The sequence below is a fragment of the Vicugna pacos genome, chromosome 34, assembly GCF_048564905.1.
Source record: "Vicugna pacos chromosome 34, VicPac4, whole genome shotgun sequence".
Lineage (NCBI taxonomy): Eukaryota > Metazoa > Chordata > Mammalia > Artiodactyla > Camelidae > Vicugna > Vicugna pacos.
Genome location: NC_133020.1, coordinates 16295106 through 16317676, shown reverse-complemented (window position 1 = coordinate 16317676; position 22571 = coordinate 16295106). Strand labels below are relative to the sequence as shown.

At 44.1% G+C, this 22571-nt stretch overlaps 2 protein-coding genes across 2 annotated transcripts in view; both read left to right on the top strand.

Moving 5' to 3' along the window:
- Nucleotides 1-3417: 3417 nt before the first annotated feature.
- Nucleotides 3418-22571, top strand: part of LOC107035288 (uncharacterized) — a 38853-nt gene continuing 19699 nt past the window's right edge. Inside the window, exon 1 of the mRNA XM_072954392.1 lies at nt 3418-3740. Within this exon, the coding sequence (XP_072810493.1) occupies nt 3482-3740 (259 nt within the window). The 5' untranslated portion in view covers nt 3418-3481. The remainder of the gene's footprint in view (nt 3741-22571) is intronic.
- Nucleotides 3786-21799, top strand: LOC140691238 (C-type lectin domain family 2 member F-like). Its single transcript, XM_072954250.1, has 8 exons — nt 3786-3800; nt 3845-4040; nt 7069-7194; nt 9315-9481; nt 10056-10162; nt 11132-11228; nt 13536-13606; nt 17059-21799. Coding segments are annotated over exons 1-8 (780 nt in total). The 3' UTR covers nt 17060-21799.

Here is a 22571-nt window from a genome sequence, read left to right as displayed (position 1 = left end):
CTGTCCTGACAGTGATGGTGACATGATAATCCTTTGTTCTTGCAGCCATTTGTGTAGGTCTGGTCATGATGTTTCTAGAAACCTCCTGCAGGACAAATGTTATTTTCTGTTCTGCAACTTTTTATCTCTATGTGAATGCAAAGTGTTTTGACTTTACAGGTCAAGGCTGGGAGGCACAGCCTTGAGCAAGGGCTATTATGCATATTTCAGGATATAGGTAACATCTTTTGATGAGACAAAGGTGCAAGGACAGCTTGGCTAAGCATGAGCAAAAAGCACAGAGGTTGCAGCTAAAGGACTAGATCCAATGCGGAGTCAGTTTTGTTCTTCTTTGTTACATTCTGATTATTTATCCCAGAGAAATGAAAACACATTTCACACAAATGCCTAGACACAAATGTTTCTAGCCATTTTATGCACAACAGTCCAACAGTGGGAAAAACCGCAGATGTCCTTCAATAGAGGAAAAGGTAAGCAAACTGGGGGCTGTCCACACCATGGACTACTACTCAACAAAAAACAAACAAACAAACAAAAAAACCCCAGTGAAATCTCAATACCCACAACAATTTGGATGAATTGCCAGAGAATTAAGCCGAGTAGAAAAAAAGCTCATCACAATTTCCTATTCTCTCATCTCTCAGAGATGCTTTCTGCTGGCCGTTATTAGCATGATCAGCATTCCAATTGTAAGCACAACAAGAAAAAATGGGCTTGAGAAGTTTAAACTTTAGAATTTAGAAAAGGAAATCAGCACATGGGAAATGTTTTACAAACGAAGTATGTGGTCATTATTTTATAGCTAGTTCCTTCCACCTGTAGTTCATTTTACAAGCCACTGCCATCTAGGTCTCCCCAAAACACCATTCTCATCACTGATGCCTCATTGCCTAACTACTTTCCATGGGTCCCCCGTTGCTATAGCCACGGCCATTTCCTGTCTCTAATCTACCTTTCCAACACCAAACACCACTGTAATAATTGTTTTAAAGTAGGGCTTGGTCCTGCACCCAGAGCACCAGCACTGCGTGGCAGGGGCAGCTGCCCCCGCCTCCTTCACCCCGCCCCCAGGACAGGCCCCATGCTTATCAATTTGTAAACTCCCCTTATTGATGCTTTGTATAGCAGTGGGTCTCAGTATAGGCTCCCTTTTGGACTCATTTGGTTTGGGGAGAACCTCTTAGAGAAGATGCGTGTTCAGATACCATCCTGAGATCCTCATATAGTTGAGCTCTTGTGGTGCATTAGAATCATTTTTTAAAAACTCCCTTAGTGTTTTGAATTTGTAAGCACGATATAGAATCCTGATTCTACGTTATTCACTAGAGCTGAGATAACAAGTTCAACTTTGTCTAAATCAGCCTTTCCTCTAAGGTTCAGTGCAAGTGTCCTCAACCCCCATGGGGTCTTTTCCCAAGAAAAATACCCCTGACTCCCATCTTGGGCCACAGGCTGTACAGTTGGTGAATTAGTTACAGACCAAGTTGATGTCACACTGTTCTTGTTGACCTTTGTAAATCCTCTTCTGCTTTATTTATTCTCATTTTAGTCTAATTTCCATCCCCCCAACAGGCACCTATTCTTGTGTGCACTTTTTAAAATAAAAGATAGTTTCACACAAATTTAGTACACAATGTTATCTTAGCATAGTGAAGAGTCAGTATCGCAGGATGATACTTGGTTACCACGCAGTGATCACCACCGCCCCAAACACGAAACAGGAGCCAGTAGCACTCAGAGCCTCCTGCGCTCCTGCCAGCCAGTGTTCCCTTCTTGCTGTCAAAAGCGTCTTCTTTCTTAAGCTCACACAGTACTTTCTGCTTGTTTCTGAGCTTTGCGTAAATTGAACAGTTCAAGATGTATTCTATGGTGTCTGTCTTCTTAGATCAAACATTATGTTCTTGAGATTTACTCTGCTATACACCAGAAACTGACACAACATTGTAAATCACATAGACTTCACATACATGCATACATACATACATACACACATGCATGCATTTCCCTGGGCCCTATGAACAGAGACTCTGATTCCATTAATCTGCAGAGGATCAAAGAATGTGTATTTATCAGCAAGCATCCTAAGTGACTTTGGACCATGACCGTGGACCACACTTGCAGAAAATGCTGCTACCTAGTAACACAGAAGGGCCACAAACTTAATGTTTTACCTGCCAATGGAAACATTCTGTCCAATAGTTTGAAAAATTCCAAAGGCAAAAGACGTATTTGAAAATCAAAGTGGAATTATAATTATTTTATAATTATATATTTTTTCTTTTTTTCTTGTATATATATATATTTCTTTATTGAAGTATGGTCAATTTACAATGTTAAGTGTGAATTTCTGGTGTACAGCACAATGCTTCAGTCATACGTGAACATACATACATTTGTTTTCACCTTCTTTTTCATCAAAAGTTACTACAAGATGTCGAATATCGTTCCCTGCGCTACAAAGTATGAAGCTGTTGTTCAGCTGTTCTATTTATATCAGTTAGTATCTGCAAACAGCTACCTGCCAATCTATCTCCACCCACCTCTCACCTCCCCTCCCAGTAACCACAAGTTTGTCCTTTGTGTCTGAGAGTCTGTTTCTGTTTTGCAATTAAGTTTGCTTTTTTCCTCCAGATTCAAAATATGAGTGATATCATATGGTGTTTTTCTCCCCCTTTCTGGCTTATTTCACTTAGAATGACAATCTCCAGGTTCATCCGTGTTGCTGCAAATGGCAATATTTCATTATTTTTATGGCTGATGAGCATTCCATTGTATAAATAAACCACAGTGTCTTTGTCCAATCATGTATATAATGACACTGTTCTAAACGCCTGTAACAGACTTAGAAGAGCACCAATAAATGGCAGTGGAGGGGGCGGGAAGGAGACCCTGTGTCATTACACTGTATAACCTGGAGCCACCTCCTTAGAAGTTTGGAAGTTCACTGCAATGTCGTCCATATAAAGTGGGGGAAACGCCAAGCCACGGCATACGTTAAAAGCAAAATAAGATCCAGCGTCTAAATAGTTGCTCAAGAGTCCATGTAGTCTCATGGTGTCATGTCTGATTATGTGAACAGGCGCTCAGCTGTAGTTGCTAATTTGCCGTTATTCTTTTAGAGCTAGAGTGAGTTAAATTCTTTTAGAGTTGGGAGAACTGATTTTTAACTTAAGAAGTAACATGAAATAATACTTTGGTCTATGAGTCAGTGGGATGTTTTTAAAAATAAACTATCTGAAGTAAGAAAAAATGTTAGCTACAATATAGATTCGCTACAGTAACAAGAAAAAGAATTTCTTATTTCAAATGCCCCTGACTGCTCCTCATCCGCAGGATGTTATTGTATTCCTATGTGATTAGGGTGGGATTTCCTGTTAATGGTGTGTCATCAAGGTTCACGGCTTAGTCAAAAATTCAGTGTGGTGCTTTGATCGTCATTGCTGCCTTTGCAACCAGGGAGTGTTTGTGTTGAAGCAGAAACATGTGTGCTGGGGAACCGGGTTCGGAACCGGTACCGACAGACTCTACCTTCAGTGAAGCCGAGAATGAGGAGAGACTTGGTTCGGAACCGGTACCGACAGCCTCTACCTTCAGAGAAATCCAGAATGAGGAGAGACTTGGTTCGGAACCGGTACCGACAGCCTCTACCTTCAGAGAAGCCCGGAATGAGGAGAGACTTGGTTCGGAACCGGTACCGACAGCCTCTACCTTCAGAGAAGCCCGGAATGAGGAGAGACTTGGTTCGGAACCGGTACCGACAGACTCTACCTTCAGAGAAACCCAGAATGAGGAGAGACTTGGTTCGGAACCGGTACCGACAGACTCTACCTTCAGAGAAACCCAGAATGAGGAGAGACTTGGTTCGGAACTGGTACCGACAGCCTCTACCTTCAGAGAAGCCTGGAATGAGGAGAGACTTGGTTCGGAACCGGTACCGACAGCCTCTACCTTCAGAGAAGCCTGGAATGAGGAGAGACTTGGTTCGGAACCGGTACCGACAGCCTCTACCTTCAGAGAAGCCTGGGATGAGGAGAGACTTGGTAATGTAAAACTGATAAACTTTGCCAAAACAAGACAGGAGTCAGGGAGACAGGCGCTTTTCTCCCAGGGACGCATGGTGGAAACTGCATTTCAGGGGGGTTAGTGCTTCACACTTCATCTCTGTGGAGGGTGAGGTGTTTGGAGGGACTCGAGATGGGTGGGAGTTGGGTGGGGGGAGAGGTGTGTAATTGTTCCATCAGTTATTTTATTACTGTGTGTGTTACTTAAACATTTTCGGGGCAGGAGAAAGCCACGAATGGTTAAAAGGGCTTAAGAGAAAAATGGTCTCTGGGTTTGCACTGGCAGCTTTCACCCGGCAAGCCACATTATGATGTGAATTAACAGTTATTTATATCCCAGAATGATGGGAATTCACACACTAATATTTTTGTAGTACGTATATGATTAACACTTGCCCCTAAAAACTGGGACTTTGGGTGTATAGAGCTTTTGAAATTTAATTTACAACTAGATGTGGGGGTTTGGGGGTGGGAGCTGGAGCCTAAAACTACCGACCAGTGAACCTTCTAGCATTTTTAGTTCATAGCAAATTTGATGAGAAAGGGATGTCTATAGTCTGACTTTTTTTTTTAACTCAGTACAATGCATTTGAAAGTCATCCATATGGCGCTGTGCCTCAGTAGTGTGGACCTAGATAAGGGGAAAAGTTATGCATGTAAGGGCTACTGCAGGAGTCTGGAAAGGGCTCTCTTTTTTCTTGCTTTGAATATGGATTTTATTAGGAGGTGCGTCTGCTTTTATACACGTAACTAAAAGGCTGTAAATGTAAATACCTCATAAAGGCTCTGAGAAAGGCTCTCACTCTGTAAATAGGGCAAGAAGGAGGACGACACTTGTGAAGGCAGAAAGCGTGAGCTGCGGGGAGCAGGTGGCACTGCCGTGTGTGACACCTGTGCTCAGATTCCGTTAACTGACAGATCTGCTTAGGGGAGCCACGCTGCATCGCAGCATCATACTGGTTTTATTAGTCCTTGTTTACATTTTCAAGGAGGCTGGCAGCTGGCTGTCTGTGGAGGGAGGGATGGTGGGACTAAAACTGAGCAAGCCAAAGCAAAATAAGAAACGAGCAATTGGGAACATAGGGTCACGTTTTCCCTTTTTCTTGGTACCGAGTGGTAGCTTACCCTTTGACTAGCTGGAGGATACTTGGCTTGTTTGCCAGGTTTTGGTGATACTGAATGAACTTGATGTAAATGCTCAGGTAGAGGCTTTTGTGCAGAAGGAAGTTTTCATTTCTCTTGCATGCGTGCCTGGGGAAGGGATGGCTAGGCCTACGGTAAGTCTGTGTTTAGCACGCCTCACTGCCAAGCTGCTTTCCAAAGTGGCTGTACTGTTGCAGTTCCAACAACAATGCGTGAGGATTCAGTTTGTATCATTTCTGCGCCGTCACTTAGTCCTGTTACTATGCTTTGTTGTGTTTGCCACTCTAATGCGCTCACAGGGCAGCGCATTGTATTTTGATTTGTGTCTCCCTGATGGCTGGTGGTGGTGGTTTCTTGATTCAAGGAAGCCAGCAGGGCATTCGCAGCAGCTGGCGATGGCCTCGAGGGCCAGCAGTGTCCTGGGTGAAAGGAGGCCTGGGTTCCCAGGAGCCTGGCGTCCTGGGAGTCACCCGGGGCACTGGAGCTGGCAGTCACTGGGGTGAGGGGGAGCCCGCAGGGAGCCCCTCAGGGCCGCAGGGGTCAGCCTGGGGCTGGGGCCGGGGCAGGTGGGTCTGGGGTCGGTATTGAACTCACGTTACTCTCCATTCCCCGGGGAAAGGGACTTTCTTTGCGCTGGGCTGCCCAGGCTTCGGAGAAGTGTGTTTTGGAGGCCTGGGTTCCCAGGAGGCCACCAGGAGCCGGGTGTCCCAGGAGCCACCGGAGCTGCTGAACTTGGCAGCTGCAGGGGGGGGACAGAGGCCGGGCCCCTAGGAGCCCACAGCAAGAGCTGCTGTGGCAGCGGCCTGAGGCGGCTTTCTCTGCGGGGACTTGCTGGAGGGGGGGCCCGGGGTGAGGCCCGGGGGTGGGTGGGCCTGGAATCCTTGGCTCTTGGGATGGTATTTTCATGGGCAGATAATTTTCAAATTGATATTTCTACGGGGAGCTGAGTAGATGTCACTTCTAGAAACACTTTTTTTTCTCCCCCTTTCAACCTGTATTCCTTCTATTTTTTTTTCCCCTTGCCTTATTGTCCCTGAAAGAGCCTCTAGTAAAATGTTAAGTTGGATCCATGAGCACAGACATCCTTGCCTGGCTCCTGATCTTTGGAGGGAAATACGCCCTCTTTCACCCTTAAGTACCATGCTAGCTGTACTTTTCCTGAAGATGACGTTTCTCAGGTTAAGGAAAGTCCTTCAATTGCTAATTTGCCAGGGTTTGTTGTCTTGGATAACTATTACATTGTTCACTTTTTTTTGTATTTTGTTGCGATGGTCATATCCTTTCTCTTCTTTCATTCTTTTAATATGATGAATTATATTAACTCATTTTCTAAAGCTCCCCTCAGTACTTCTAAACAGATCTGTTATTTATGGAGGTGAATCTGGATTTTTTGTATCCTCCTCCCCCTCCCCCCTCCTCTCCCTCCCCCTCCTTCCACTCCCCCTCCTCCCCCTTCTACTCCCTATTCCTCTTCTTCTTCTTTCTTCTTTCTTTTCTTTCTTCTTCCTCTGCTTCTGGGATTGAACCCAGGACCTTGTTCATGCGAGCATGCACTCTACCACTGAGCTATAACCTCCCCCTGTATGTTTGATTTTCATCCTCATTTCTACTCTTTTTGTTTCTTGCTCTCTCATTAGCTCTTCTTCCAATAATTGAAAAATTCTCTAAGGGAAAAAGGCAGTTTTTCTTATCTCTGGCTCCCTTAGGGCCATGACAATCATTTATCAATCCGGACCATTCGTGACAGGGGTTGGCGACAGGGGAGCTGAGGTACAGCTGAATTTGCGGGGTGATCCTGTGACAAATTTCAGTTTTTCTTCCTGATGCCTTCATAAGATTGAGACTGTAACCTTTGTATTCATAGGGAACAAGCGCCAAAGAAAATGCCCAGGAGTTTTTTCTCCCGTAACCCCTGCCAAAGTTGTTTGTTACGTGACCACACTTATAGCCCTACTTGCAACCGTGGTTGTACTTTCCGTTCTTTTGGCAGGTAAGTTACTTGTTCTCCAAACTTTACAATGCTCTTTGCACACTTATATTGCCAACAAATAGTTATCGAGTTCCACTATGTGTCAGGCACTGTGTAAAGTGCTTGAAGTATATCAGTGAACAAAACATGCAAAAAAAAAAAAACCCTAAAACCAAAAAAAACCCTGCTCCCAGGGAACTTCTAGCAGAAAGTCACAGACACTATGATAAATCAAATGGAAGTGGAAGAGATTGAGATACCCGTGTAGTGGCCAGGGTGAGCCTCCTTGAGAAGATGACCTTTCAGCAAACTTTTGAAGGAGATGAAGGAGCCATGTGGCTTTCTGGGGGAAGGCATCCAGGTGGAGGGAACAAGTAGAAAAAAAAAAGAGAAACCCCTTTGGGGTGTATGAGGAACAGAAAAGAGGCCTCTGTAGCTAAAGCAAGGTGAGAATGCGAAAGAGTAGCAGGCCGGGGGTAGGGAAGCCATAGCCTTAAGAGTCAGTTCAAGGCTTTGACTTTTATTTGGAGTGTGGTGGGGACGATCAGCAAGAGGAAGTCATGAGAGAGGAACGCCATGATGGCACTTTCATTGTAGAAGAATCATTTTGACTGCTGTATTGAGAATAGATTGTTGGAAGAAAAGGGCAGAATCAGGAATTAAGATAATCTTGTAGAAATTCAGGCCAGAGATGAGGGTGGCTTGGGCCTGAGGGGAACAGTGGAAGTGGGACGGGGTGGTACGATTCTGGATATTTTGAAATTTGAGTCAACAGTATTTTCTATCAGATTGGATAAGGAAAGGAAAGGTAAGCTTATAAACCAAAAATGTGTTTTCTTCCCATAGCCTACACTCTGAAATCTTGCTGGTTTCAGAGCGTCTAACAAGGGCCAAAATATTTTTATACCTATTCAACAGAAATACATAGAAAACAGAACACTACAGGAAACCCTACATTGTATTTTTGGCCCTGGAATCAATCTTTGAATTGTGTGAAGTCTTGTCCACCAGGAGGCTTATACCCCCTTAGAAACGTACCATATATAGAAATGTACAGAGTACAATCTAGGGAAGGGAAGGAGTTGGCCTTTCTTTTGTCGAGAGGCAGAAGGGGTAATATCAAGGAGGAGGTGGGAAAGGGGAGTCTGTATGATGCCCGGAGAGAGTACTACAGAAGTCAAATGCTATAGAAACTGACTTCCTTAAAGCCATCGGTGTCCGTGTTCCCCCAGGAAAGTCAGGTGCACAGGTACGCGGCCTGAAGTCCGGGGGACCCGGGTAAGACTGTTACTGATGACTTAGGAAAGCAACCATCGAGCGTGCATACTTAAGGACTGAGCTCAGGGGTGAAAGATCACCATATAAAGATATAGATTCACTCATATACTAGTATCTGGAGCACATTCTGTTCCAAGGCAAATCCTTAATGTAATAAAATGATTTAGGAAAAAGCAACTACCACTAGCTTGCACTTGGCAGGTGATCACGGGCTCTCAATGCTGTATTCTCCCGGAAACCAGAAAAGGGACACTGATCTCAGAAGGCCTGCTGTTTTGGCAGGGAGTGAAATGCAGCCTCATTTCTCCGTACTGTGCTGCAGTCGGTGTTTTATAAACAGTTGCCGCTGGCAGCGTTCCAAGAGGCGTTAGAAACGTTTGTCAGTAGCAGTCCCGCACGCCGCCAAAAGCGGAGCAGCGCCCGGAGGATGCATTACAGAGCCAGGCACTTGGGGCTCCACTTCCGGAAGCAGAATGAGATGATGGATGATGAAGGAAATGATGTAAGGAACGCTGTCAAAATAGGTATAAAGGAAAACTATTTATTGGGAGAAATCCATGCATTTCTACCAATCTGTTTACCTGTAGAAAGTAGCCCTTGTTCAGGCTTTATGAAAAACAAAATGGTTTCAGCAATTCCATAAAAGTCCAAGAGTCCAGTTGGTAATTGGGCGTGTTTTTCTTCAAGTTCCTCAGTTTGGAATTTGGTTGTATACATACACACGCACATACACATGTGTATATATGTCTGTATACACATGTGTGAAAAAATAAGACTGACCTCAGGATGGTTAAGTGGAAAAATAGGTAAAAGGGATGAGAAAGTGTATTCATTGTCACTCGCTGTGTGTGTCCAAATTTTAGGAAAGAACACAGAGTACATTCCGTATGTTACCTGCCCAGAAGGATGGATCGGATTTGGGAGTAAGTGCTTTTATTTTTCTGAAGACTCAAGGAATTGGACATTCAGCCAGATGTTCTGTGCCTCGTTAGATGCTGGTCTTGCTCAGTTTGAAACCAAGGAGGAACTGGTAAGAAATATTTTCGGATCACGGTCTTTGTTGAATCCTTAGCCCCCCCGTGAAGGACCGGCTGCGTCAGGTTGCAGCTGGAAGAGGAGGAAGGAGCCCGGTCTGGGCAGACGTGGTGGCGGGGGCTGCATGATGGCGCCTAACATTTGTTGGGGGTGTATTTTCTGCCTGAAACTCTGTGAGACAAGTTAGATACATTCTTGCATGTCATCCTCACAGTTAACCTGTGAGACCAGACTTTCTTCCCATTGTACCAAGCAACATGGTAATCGTGTAATTTATCACCCAGATTGGGACATTTCGGGGAGTGACCTAATTAATATTAATATTACGTTGGGACCGCAGGCGTAAACTGGGACTTTCGGAATCAAGATGGGTTGGATGGTCGCTTTCAAGTAATTGAGGCTCACAGACATTTCAGTGACGTAAGCTGAGAATTGAGGACTGGGCTGTCTCTGGAGTCTAAGGTTCTCAGTTATTACGAGGCTCCCACCCAAAGGGAGAAGGAGGCCAGAGGAGAGACTCAAGAGAAGTGTGAAGGAGACATGTTTTTACTTTCTGTGTCTTATAACAGAAGTTCCTCAGGAGATACAAAGGCTTTCATGACCATTGGATCGGCCTTAGCAGAGAATCACCACATCACTTTTGGCAGTGGACAGACTCCAGTGCATATAACGCCCCGTACGTTTCTAGGTTTCTTTTCCTTCCATGGTGTTGACATGTGGTTTTGCATGTGAATTGTGTTCCTGAGAAAAGAAATTTAATATCATGGGAAGCTATTGCACAATGGGGTAAGAAATATAAATCCTTTACCTACTCTTCCATTTATTAGCTATGCCTTTGAAAAAACTTGCCTTATTGTGACTTCAGCTGAAATCTTTCATGCGAAGGTAACATTTGACATGATTCCGCCACTTTCGCCCTCTGACTTCAACTGCGCTGAGATTTTTATTAAGAATGTGGAGGGAGCCGCCGGTGCACGACGGCGGTCCTGCAATCCCAGGAAGCCGCTGAGCACTCGCCACCCGCAGGCTCTGGAGTCCACTCTCCCAGCTGCTGCGTCTCCCCGTTAGAGGAGGTGGTCAGGGAGCCAGCGGGAATCCCTCCTGAGGTTTCCTCACCGGAGGGAACTCGGTAACCGCTCCTTGGATTGAGAACATCTCAGTGGGAGTGATGTGCATGTAACCGTTGCATTGGAGCAGATAAAACGGAGGGGCTCCTTTGCTTCCTTCTATCAAAGCTCAGGCCTCTTAGGGATTGACTACTAAGTAAACACTGTTATTTCCCCACATGCACGAAGCAGGTGAGGAGACCCTGTGGATGAGCCTCACTGGAGGCCCCCGAAGGCCACAGCTCACTTGGCTACAACAGCAAGCTCTTGTTAAACACCTGCCTGGTACCAGCTGGGTGTGATATCGGTGCTGCTAATTTCACGATATTGCAGAGAATATAAAAGGAATGGAATACAGAAATGGTGTATATTTAAGAAGTGATGTGAATGACAGATTTTCACTTTTCCCTCGTTCACATTAAAGATACCTGGAGTAGGTATTTTTACCTACGATAATACGACATAGAGGGGGAATAAATGTAGGTGTCCAACCTGTGATTTTTCATTGTTGTTGTTAATATTTTTGTGTTTGGTTTTAGGTTTGCCATCACAGGAGATGGGGAATGTGCCTACCTGAATGACAACGGAATTAGCAGCGCCAGGAACTACACAGAAAGGAACTGGATTTGTAGCAAGGTGCATATTAAGTAGTCAGATAATGGGGGACACTGGGCAGATTTGTCGGGGAGAGGGAGGATGGTCTGGAAGATGGTATCATCCCTGCTCCTACTTAAAGGGACTTTGCTTCTTGTAAATGAGTGCCCGCAAGAAACTGGTTAAAACTCAGCAGCCACAACCGACCACGCTTTAGCAGAAAGGACTTAATCAGACAGGACCCAGTGTTCATTCTATTAAAATTATTACCGTTTAGTGGCCCCTGTTCATGGGTAAGGACATGCACAAATGACCCAAACCTGATTAAGCATTCTGGGGGAAAGCGCTGTCAATCAATCAAGAGACCACCTCTAAGCAAGGGCACAGGTCAAAGGGGAGACCACAGCCACTACTTTTCCTCCCTTGGATCAGCCCCCCTCCTGTTCTCAGACATGTAATGTAGTTTTCCTTTTATTTTTAACGCATGTTGTAAAATTACTACACAGCGCGCCATCTCCCGATTGTAAACTTGTCTTTTGGTCTGACAAGAACCGGGGTTTTTTACCTTTTGAGCTAACATGAATAATAACGTCTACACCTGCCCGATTACTTCAGGGCTCATGTGAAGGATTTCCCACACCATCTATGAGCAGTGTATTGTAAATTGTTATCTACTATTGCCAGTCCATTGCTTGGTCTATCAAAGATGTGACCATGATGTGTTCGTAATATTTTTGACAGTAAAGAGGCAATTTGGACAAGCATGATTCTAAATTAAGTAGGTATTAAAAATATGAGTTGATACTTGTATTCTGAACCCAATCAATGTGAGTGAATTCCTCTCTTTCTAAACAGACAGCCCTTTCTTTGCACACATTTGGCCATAAAAATGACCATCGTAGGTGAAGCCATGCAAAGTGACTTTAGTAACCAATGAGAAAAGTTACAATTGTTAACACATTCAAAATTTTCTTACTGTCAGTTACAAATATATACGGAAAATCAAATGTGACAAAACTACTATTTATTTTGGACTCTATTGTAAAACATTAGAAACACTGAAAAGTGCTTTTTACACTTTAATTCTTAATGTTTACATTTTAAATTAGTGTGCTAAATAAATGTATTGTCAATGAATGAATACCCATCTTTATTTTACCCTTTATTGGATTTAACGTCCTGCTTTTATTCCAATTAAATCAGAAATAGATAATTATGTCAAGTCTTTAAGCATTCAGTACCAATCTCAGAACAGTTTATATACGACTGAGCTTTAGAAATAAAATGTTTTAAGTTTTTATATCTTAGCTACACTGTACAGCAGGGTTTTTCAGAGGCTGGAGCCAGTTCACAGGCTCCTGCTGGTTCCACAGTTGTATTGGGGTTTGTCTGCCTGTCACCCAATGCAGGGGTGAGTGACACCCTTCCTGAGTGCTTTGGGGTGTGGTGTTGGGCACCACAGCTCCAATAGAGGCTCTTCTGTTCATGTCAGATGCCAAAGTTTAGAAGTTGAAATAGTGGGGGTATGACGGATGCCTTATGCCACCATAGCATCACCCTGTAAGTGTTAGAGTTGGAATCAATGTTCTTAATTTTATATTTGTTGGTCAATCGAAAGTCTATTCAATGAATTTCTACCTTTGCCAGAGGAAGAACTGAGCCACATTTATGTTTCTTATATTTGTATCTCTTTTGAAGGTAATAACAATCCCAATTGTGGTTTAGCCTCAGGTCTAGACTTCTTCACATGGAGTGTAAGATTGGTTATGTGCTACTTAGTTTAAACTTCAATACTGAATACAGTCCTGAACTCTAGTGGAGAATCTATACTTGAAGGAATTTCTTCTTTTTTTTCTGAGATTCTTATTTTCAACTATCCATTCGTTGCCTGGGTTTCTTTGTTAATTCGTTTACTTTCAGAAAGAGTCTTTGTGGGTTGTATTCAGTAAGTTCCTCATGTTAAGTTTCGATTTTATATTTGCATGAGAACGGGATGGGTGTAAGAGCTTGGCTCACCCCCTGTTTCCTCAGACAGTGTAGACATTCTCTTATATTCAGCCATTGGTGTGGCTGTGGTAAAGTTTAAGGTGAGCACCGTAAGCAGCAAACATTTTCTTTATGCTGAAAAATAAGAAACATCGTCAGGATGTGCTTTACTTCTTTTTTTCTTTTCTTTTCTGTAACCGCCATATTAGTTGTCCTCTTATTTGAGTAAAGTTTTTTCCTATTAATGCTTAACTTTTTTCTAGTGTGTTCTAGTCTTCAAAACACTCCTTTTATGCACGTTAGATCCCCTTACTCCATCTTTCCTAACAATTCCCTTTTCAAATGCTTTAACTTGTTTGGCAGAGTCAATTTTACAAGATATTTCTACAGTTTTCCTTTCTTGAAGAGTATCCGAGGGCATTCCTTTCTTTCTGGTAAGGATGTGAAAAACACCCTCCTTTCCTGTGCTGAGTGATGCCAGCTCATTTTCCATCAATTATGTCTTACAATTTTAATTACATGTGTTCTAAGTGTTCTCTTTACAGTCTAAGTTGTCCACGACTTCTTAAAGTATGAAGAATATTTATATGAAATTATCTTATTTCTTCTGAAATGTTTATTCAAATGCAAATTCTGCATCTCCTTTGGGGTCCCTTTCACGCGAATTACGGTGAAGATGACAGTAAAACAGTGTGTGGGGAGCATCTAGGTATAGGTCCCCGGCACGTTATTTCTGGAAATTGATTTAGTGTGAGGGTAGTTTTCCAAGCCAGTCATTTGTTCAAAGATAGTTTTGAAAGGGATGGGCGGGTATAGTAACATGGATGAGCCAGGAATTTTCACTTTTACACCTGGTATAATATGAAACTGTCAAAGAATTTCAGGGAATAAGTAAATTATATATACACACATTAGGAGCAATGCAAGTGGGGTTTGGGAGGGAGTACAAGAGGAGGACTTGTGTAACTAAACACAATCCCATCTTTCCAACAATTCATAAGAAGTATCATTTGCCAGTCTCTAAACTCTCATGCAGAACAGTTCAATGTCAGCTGAACACTTTAATAGCAGCTGATTTTCAGAAAACACTTTTCTGGTGGTATTCAGTCTCCACCTTCAGAACCTAGTGAAATTTTAAACATATATTGTATCATTTATGAGAAAAGCAATAGTAATAACAGTATTCTAATGTGGAAATTTTAGCAGTCTAACTCAGTATCATTTGCATTTCATCCTCTTCTAACTGCACCCCACATTTTCTGTCTATTTTTTGACGCATGTTGGATGGCTGTATTGGCTTTACGATGGTTTAATGAATTACCTCCAGATGTAGAAGCCTAAAATAAGAATCATTTATTATATTGTGGTGTCTGAGGCTCAGGAATCGGGCTGCAACACTGCTGGGTTACTCTGACCTGAGGTTTCTCAGTCAAGGTGCTGTCCAGGGCTGCAGTCATTTTGAGGCTCAAATGAGGGAAAATCTGTTTCCAGCCTCACTCACACGGCTGTGAGTTGGCCTCAGGTTCTAGATGGTTACTCCAGATGGATTCACACGCGGACCTCTCCATAGAGTTCCAAGAAATAAAGAGTTAGAGAGTTTACACAAGACAGAATTCAGTTTTTTGTAACCTAATCTCAAAAGTCACCTATATTCATTCTTGAAAAACTGAAGTGCAGTTGATTTACAGCATTAGTTTCATATGTATAGCAAAGCGATTCAGTTACACATACACATACATATATAGTTATATATTTTCAGAATCTTTTCCATTATATGTTATTACAAGAAATCGATTACAGTTCCCTGCGCTATACGGAAGGTCCTTGTTGTTTCTTTATCTGTATGTGGAGACGTGTATGTGTTGATTCCAAACTCCTGACTCACCCCTCCCCCGCTCTAGCCCCTGGGGTGACCTCAGGGCATATATTCATGTTGCTGTATTATTGTCATTAGAAGTTAGTTGCTAGGTCCAGTCCAGACTCCAGCAGAGGTGACGACACACAGACGTAAAAGCATAAGGGTGGAGGGTCACTGGGGGTCCTTAGAGGGTGTCCCTGACTTGCGATGATGCACATCTTTCCTCCAAGAAAAGCACATTCACCCTCTCAAGGTTCAAAAGCATCTAATCACGCAAAATCATCGGCTCAACGTGCAGAATCTTATCAAATAAATGAGGTTCGTATGTGGCTGTTTCCTTGGATTTTGTTGTCTGAATATAGGTGCTACAGGTACATGGATCTGAGAAATTAAGAGACAAGTCATTTCTTCCCCACACGCCCAGGGTGCAACGGTGGGCAGTGGATAAGCCTTACAGACATTCTTGTCAAAAAGGGACAAAGCAGTAGGGGCAGAGAGGTGACTGGTATATGACAGGGTTAATATTTACTTATTTTCTTGCCTTGGAAAACATATATTATCTTTTCAAACTTGTTTCTAAATCAGTACAATCTGGAGATAGTGGTGCTTTGTGAAGACTGAGGCAATCCGTGTAATGGGTTTGTTAGTGGGTAGCGAGACCCCTAAATTAGGAGAGCGAACCAAGTGTGCGTCCTTGCCTGCTGGCTGGAAAGAATTCACAGCCGAGGCAGAGGGACAGAGTGAAAACTGTTCTTATTTCTCGAAGGTGGGAAAGAAAGGAAAGTGCTCGACAGGGAGAAGGACAGAAAGCTCTCAAGTTGGGAAAGGAAGTGCTCCAACGAGGAGCCACGATGGCCGGGCCACGTGGGCTTTTATGAGAGGCTTCCACCTTCATGCCCTCCTTCCAGGTGTGATGGAGCCATGGTCCTTGTTTGAGATTTGCAGTCCTCGCGTGGGCTTTTCCCGTTGCTGTCACGGCAAATCGTCCGCTGTCATGGCGTTGGCGCGTGTGTCCCTTAGCAGCTAACACACTACAGTGAGCGTGTAACGAGGCTGAGGACCTGCTGGAAGTCACATCCTCCGCCACCTTGGCCTCTGTTGGTTCTAACTCCTGGTTTTTCCTCACTGCAGCTGCCTCCCGAGGCTGAGATAAGCATAACTGGTTCCTATTTGAGGGAGGGGCAGGGGTGTGATCCTGGGGCAACAGCCTTGGTACCGAAAAGTAAAGCTGCTTTTAACCAGAGTGCTTACAGTTTGGTGGACTCAGCGTCCCCCTCCAAAAATACATCTCCAGAGTTTCTGTTCGGCCATGAAAGCTTTGAAGGCATGGGAAGGAATGATCCCAGTTAATCACTGAGACAGGCGGTGAGAGGCATTGCCATCCCCCAGTGCCTGCAGGCTTGTCCTCAACCCCAGGAGCCTGCACTTCTCTGGCTCAGGGAGGCCTGGGAGAGGCCGGCTGTTCTATGAACAAGAGGTGGGGGATGGGGGTGGGGGTGGGGGTGCTACAGGGTACTGTTCCCTTTCAGATTTAAGAGGGCTTCTGGCTGGTGGAGGCCTCACTGCAAGCTAGACCCCCCCGTACATGGTGCCTACAGTCTCCGTGTTATAGTCACTAGAAAAAGCCATAATGAATAATGTGTACAAAGAATACGTGTCAGTGAACTCAGGTTCGGCTGCTCCCCACTCAAAAGTCTATGATTTCATAGGCAAGTGTCCGAAGAAAGGAAAGGTGCTTTTGTCAGAAGAGGCGGCAACCTGGGGAGATGGAGAGCTCAGTGTCTCCCAAAGAGCATCTCTAAAGATTCGGCTCAGCCCTGAAGGTTATAAAGGGAAAAGGGGAAGTGAGCTCAGTTAATCACTGAGATGGGGAGTCACAGGGGTCCCCACACCCTCTGCCTGCAGCTTGTCACCTTCTTGTGATCTTTCGTTCGGATGCTATGTTGTTCACACGGTTTGTTTGCAAGATGACTGAAGGGGGAGCTAGGGAAGAGTGCTGGTTGTTAATTACTTATTCTCCATTTCTAGACTCTTCTGATCTACGGAAAAAACAGAACAAGTTAGGCAAGAGGGAAGACAAAAGAAGCCTCCCGCAGACGGCGCTTTCCTGCAAACAGCTCTTTCCTGCCCACGCTGCTGACAGATAGGGCATCTTTAGGCGTTCCAAAAGTCACTGGAAAATGTTAGCGTTTGTTCTAAGTAATTTCTGAAGTCGGAAGAAAAATCGTTATTGTGTATGTCAGAGTTTTGATTGAAAAGGATTCTTATTTTTAGTTTTGCACAGGAAACACTGCACTTTATCACTGATCTGCTCAGCCAGCACCTGCACTTCGGTCTGTGTGATATGGAAGCTGGCAGCTCAGTGGATTTATTATCCTGGCCACTGAAACTCCTACCTTCTCCTCTGACCCGCTCCCTGGGGACATTCTCACTGTCAAAAGGGAAGCTGAGGAATATTGAGAATTTTAAGAGTTTCTATGAGCAAAAGTTGATTTGATTTGGGCAGCAGCCAACCTAGAAGACAGAAAGGGGCTGGGAGGGGCTGTGCAAAATGAAAAACTTCTAGGCAGAAAGGGAGTAGCATCAAGGAAGTCGCACTGGGGAAAAGCGATGTGTTGATTTAGGCAAAGTTACTTTCCTGCAGGGGATGGCAGGGGTCTGTCGGGCAGATGATCTAACTAGTGCTTTCCAGGCAACTGAATTCCTGGTTAACTGGTTTAAAATTCCATTTCTGGGGGCGCCAAAAGTATAATTAAATGAAGTCTCATTTTGGTGAAGTTGTCACAGGTGACTTGGCACAAGCGACCTCACGTGGGGCCTGCTGTCCTGTGTTTCACACCGTGAGCACCGCTCCGTGAGCCCCTGTTCCCTCCCCTGCTGCCGAAGTGCATTGCCCTATACTTGTGGCCTGGAGTCACCAGGGGGGAGGGACCCAGAGCAGAGAAGCATCTCTTTCCAAAACGGATGTCACTTCCTGTGTCCCCTTCAGTCACTTTCTAAGCCACTCAGTGCTCTTTCCCCTTCCCCAATGCCAGGCTCAGAAGGTGTGGCATTTTAGGCAGACTCTTCCCTGGGGCTCTGAGCAAGTCTGAGAAGAGATTCTTGAATGTGCCCCAGGTGAGTGGTCTCCCTCCCTTCCTGTGCCGGAGTTTGCACAGTTAGGGCTGGGGGTGGGGGCTTCAGAAAACAACAGTTGCTCACTTCTGGGGGTAGGTCCCCCCTTTATGCTGTGTGACACCCCAGCCTTCCCGAAGCAAACTGCCCGTGATCACCCTCACCACCTCCTGCTTGGGGAGGAGACGCCACTAAGGACGTCATGCACCTGCCCCCTTTGCTGACCCAGCAGTGAGCATTCCGACCGAACAGATGCCAGGGGCAAAAGCTGCCACCTGTCCTGTCACCGGCAGCACAGGCCTCGCCTGGGAGGTTGTTAGAAATACAGAACCGCAGGTCCTCCCGCAGACCCAGTGAATTCAAGTGTGGATTTTGACAAGATCTCCAAGTGGTTCCCAGGCAGGCATGTTAAAGCGTTTAAACCACTGCTGCAAATAACACAGCCCGAGTCAGTTACTATGACGTTTTAATTCCAAAGTCCCCCTGGAGAGGTGGTGTGTGTCGGTGTGGGAGCCCGCCAGCACCGTGGGAGGTGACCGCTGGGGCTGCTCCTCAGGGGTTTGCGTTCGATGTTTGTCCGCACATTTGAGGGCTTTTGCACGTAGAGAAATGGTACAGTGATTGCCAGGGTGAAACGTTAGCTGCTCAAAAAGACCCAAGTTGTTTTTGGTTTTGTTTCTAATCTGAGTTAATTTACCAATAGTTCCTACTATGGGGCACTGTAAGCTTTTTTCTTTTTTTTTTTTTCTGTCCTTAAAATTTAGGTATGGGGAAGTCAAAAAGTTAAAGTCATCAGTAAATGTTTCATTCTACATTATTTTATTGTATACACCACTACCCGCATCATCCAGGTACTGGATTTTTGAATTTATGGATGAGTAAAGGGCAAGATCGACCATTTGTTTCCTATCTCCAGAACGTAGGCTCCTATGGCACCCTCTCACATCACTTGTTGCTCTTATAATGCTATAATAACAAGTCATATAGAGAAAGAAGAAGTAAAATAAAATTTTCCCCAAAGCTGGCCACAGTCCTGGGAAAGGCAGCTCTGCTCCTGTTTAAGTAGTTTGTCTAAATTCGAGTTGATGAAAGCAATAATTATTCGGTTTCTTTCCTAAGAGTCTTTTAACAGCTTGCAACACTAAACGTGATCCACATTGCAAGCTTACCAAATATTCTTTTAGGCCTTCTGCTAGAAACCTGAAGGGTGACGGAATATCGGAGTACCTCTGAACAAGACTGATGTATGTTTGTGATGAACTGCACAGCCCTAATGTTTCCCACAGCTTATAGATACTGCAGACAGGTTTTCATGTGACTCTACGCTCCTTACCTCCTTTGTCTTAGTGCACTTAATTTGGAAAACTTGCAATTGTAAATTCTTTCTCTCAGCCAGTTTGGTCTGTCAGTCTCAGCCCCTTGGCAGTTTTACAACCTAGAAATATCTTTCCCAAAGGCCTGGGAGCCATGTCTTTGGAATATAATCATCAAGAAAAACCGTTTCCTTTTCGCCTCAGTCTCTGTGGGGAAGTAGGAGTCTGATCTCCATAAGTTCCCATCGTTACTGATTCACTTTGTTAAACCATGTCATCGTTTAAGATATATATGTATACATGCGTATTTATCTGTTATATATCTTACATGTATATATGACTGTTTTACAATGTCTTTGTTTTCCCCTGTACAGTTGTGTTGCTTTATCAGCTGCTATAATCCAGATGGTCAGAATATTATTGTGACCTTTCACTAGTTACCTTCAAGAACAGGTTGTCATAAAGGTTGCTCATAAACATAATCTGTGCATGCTACTCCTGACCTTCTCCTTTACATTCTCTGTCATCAGGCACAGCTATGTGGCTCCTCCATTTGCTACTGTTTGCTTTGTTTACCCCACAGGTGATTCTGATGTACAAAGCTGGGAATCACTTCTTTGTAAGCAGGGTCCGTGTTGTAAAATAAACATCTTTAAAATTATATTTACTCTTCAACTAGGATTGATGGATGGATGAACAGTCTATTCCAAAAGTTGTGGTCAGAGCCAACCAAAAGCACAGCTTTCAACCTCCATCAGTTTTTTTTTTTTTATGAGTTACTGCTTTTATTTCTTTAGTGCCGTCTCGAGTGCTTTCTAAGTTACCTCTTTCAACCTTGTGTTTGAGGGATTCTGACAGCTAATCATCTTTGAAGAGAATCCTTACCTCATGTCACACATACAAAGCATCACTAGGGGGCGCTGTGAGTTTAGTGCTCTGTATGTGTACCATCTGTAACTTTCAGTTCTAGGTTAAGGATGAGTGTAGTTTCTGATATCACTGAGGGAAAAGCAATTAACAGACTGAATAAAAGTCATCTGCTTTTATAAATTAATAGACTTCATTTTAAGTTTGTGGGAAAACTGAGCAATAATACAGAGAGTTTCCATATACCTCACTTCCTCCCACTCATCTCTTATTTTTACCTTGCGTTAGTGTTCCATAGGTTACAGCTCATGAACAAATTCTGCCACATTATTATTAACTGAAGTCCACAGTCTACATTAGGGTTTGCTCTTTGTGTTCTATATGCAGTGAATTTTGAGACATGTATATGACATGTACCCATCATTCCAGTGTCAGTCAGAATAGTTTCGCTGCCGTAAAAATCACCTGGGCTCCACCTTTTCATGCTTTCCAATCACCCCCAAACAGAATCCAGCCCCTCAAACAGATCTTTTCATTGTCTCCATAGCTTTGCCTATTCCCGAATGTTAAATAGTTGGAATTTCATAGTGCATGTGAAATTTTCAGATTGCCTTTTTCACTTAGCAACATGCTTTAAAGGTTCTTCCTTCTTTTCTTGACTTGACAGCTTTTTGTTTCAAGTCCCTGAACACCACGCCGTTGTTTGGAGACTCCACAGCTCTGTTTATACATTTATCTATTGATAGGCATCTGGGTTGTTTCTAAAGTTGGGCAGTCATGAGTTTAGCTGCTATAAATACACTTGCACAGGCTTTGCATAAAGATCAGTTTTCAACTCATTTGTATAAATGCAAAGTAAGATTGTTGGATCATATGATGAGTATATTAATTTCTTCAGACACAGCCAAAGTGTTTTGTAAGGAGTCATCTGCTTTTTATTCTTGACAAGAGCTGGAACTTTTAAATCATTTCAGAGGTTAAAATAGTCCAACAAAAAAAAAATCATTGATTAAAGACCATGTGATGGAGGCCAGTAATGACACATTTAAACTCTTTTAAAAATCAAAGTGGAGTAACTATTGTTCAGGCCACCATAACAGAGCCCGGTGGATGTGAATTCAGACACCTTGCATCACTAAGAACTTGAATTTTCTGAACAGAATCAAACTCAAGGACACCACCAGTCATTTTCAAAACAGTATCTGCAAGCAGCTGCCCGCTGCAATTCACAGTTTCAAAGCCACCCCCCAAGAACCCATTACTACGTAACCAACTTGATCCCCAATCGTCCTTGATAAACACGCAGTGCACCCTTACTCCCTGCCAGAGCTTATCGCCAATCATAGCTCTCAACAACTTTTGTAACCTTTTAGTTTTCTTTGCCTTAATAAATTTGCCCAATTCTGTGGATCCTGGGAACACAATTCAAGCGCTTCCTAATCTGGGTCTCCTGAGAGCTGCAACCCTAATAAAGAACAGAGCAACACTTTTTTTTGACTGGTTTCTCCGCAAGATGCCAGGTCCTCCAACACCTTCTACATGGGAGTTTGCAGAACTTCAGGGGGCCAGTGGGAGATTCATTAGGACCACCCTTGATCTGGGATTAAGGTACAGTAAAGAGTGTGTTGGACTGGGGAACAAAATGCACAACGTAAAAGTTGAGAATTATGTTTGATTCGGTGGATTTTCTGAGGATTTCAAGCTGAGGACACAGCCTCTCAGACAGCTGTGAGGGACAGCTCCTGCGAGGTAGAGGAGCCAGGATATACAGGAGTTTTTGCAACCGGGCAATCAGAACATCAAAAGATTGTTCTTAATTAAAGAAAACCAGGGTGGGGAGAAGCGAGATGGCAGAGTAGAAGGACTCTTGTAGCTCACCGTCTCCCACAAATACACCAAAACTCACATCTATCGACCCACTCAGGCAACCAGAGCACCTGCCATACTCTGACAGAACATCACCCTGTTTGAAAGACAAAGATGCCAAAAATCTGGTAGGTAAAAAGGAAAAAAGAAAGAAGAAACAGCGAAGCAGCGCGCGATGGGTCCCGCGGGCAGGGAGCGGCAAAGGAGGACTGGCGCTCGCTCGCTGGGTCTCCCCTCTCCAACGGAGAGGCCTGGGGGCCGGAGGGGGAGCCTCTGAGACTCAAATCTGCCCCGAGCAGCCCTTGACTGACAGAAGTGAGTTAAATGGGCACAAAGGGTCCCCGCTCCACGCAGCCCGAGACGCGAGCGGCGGCTGGGCCC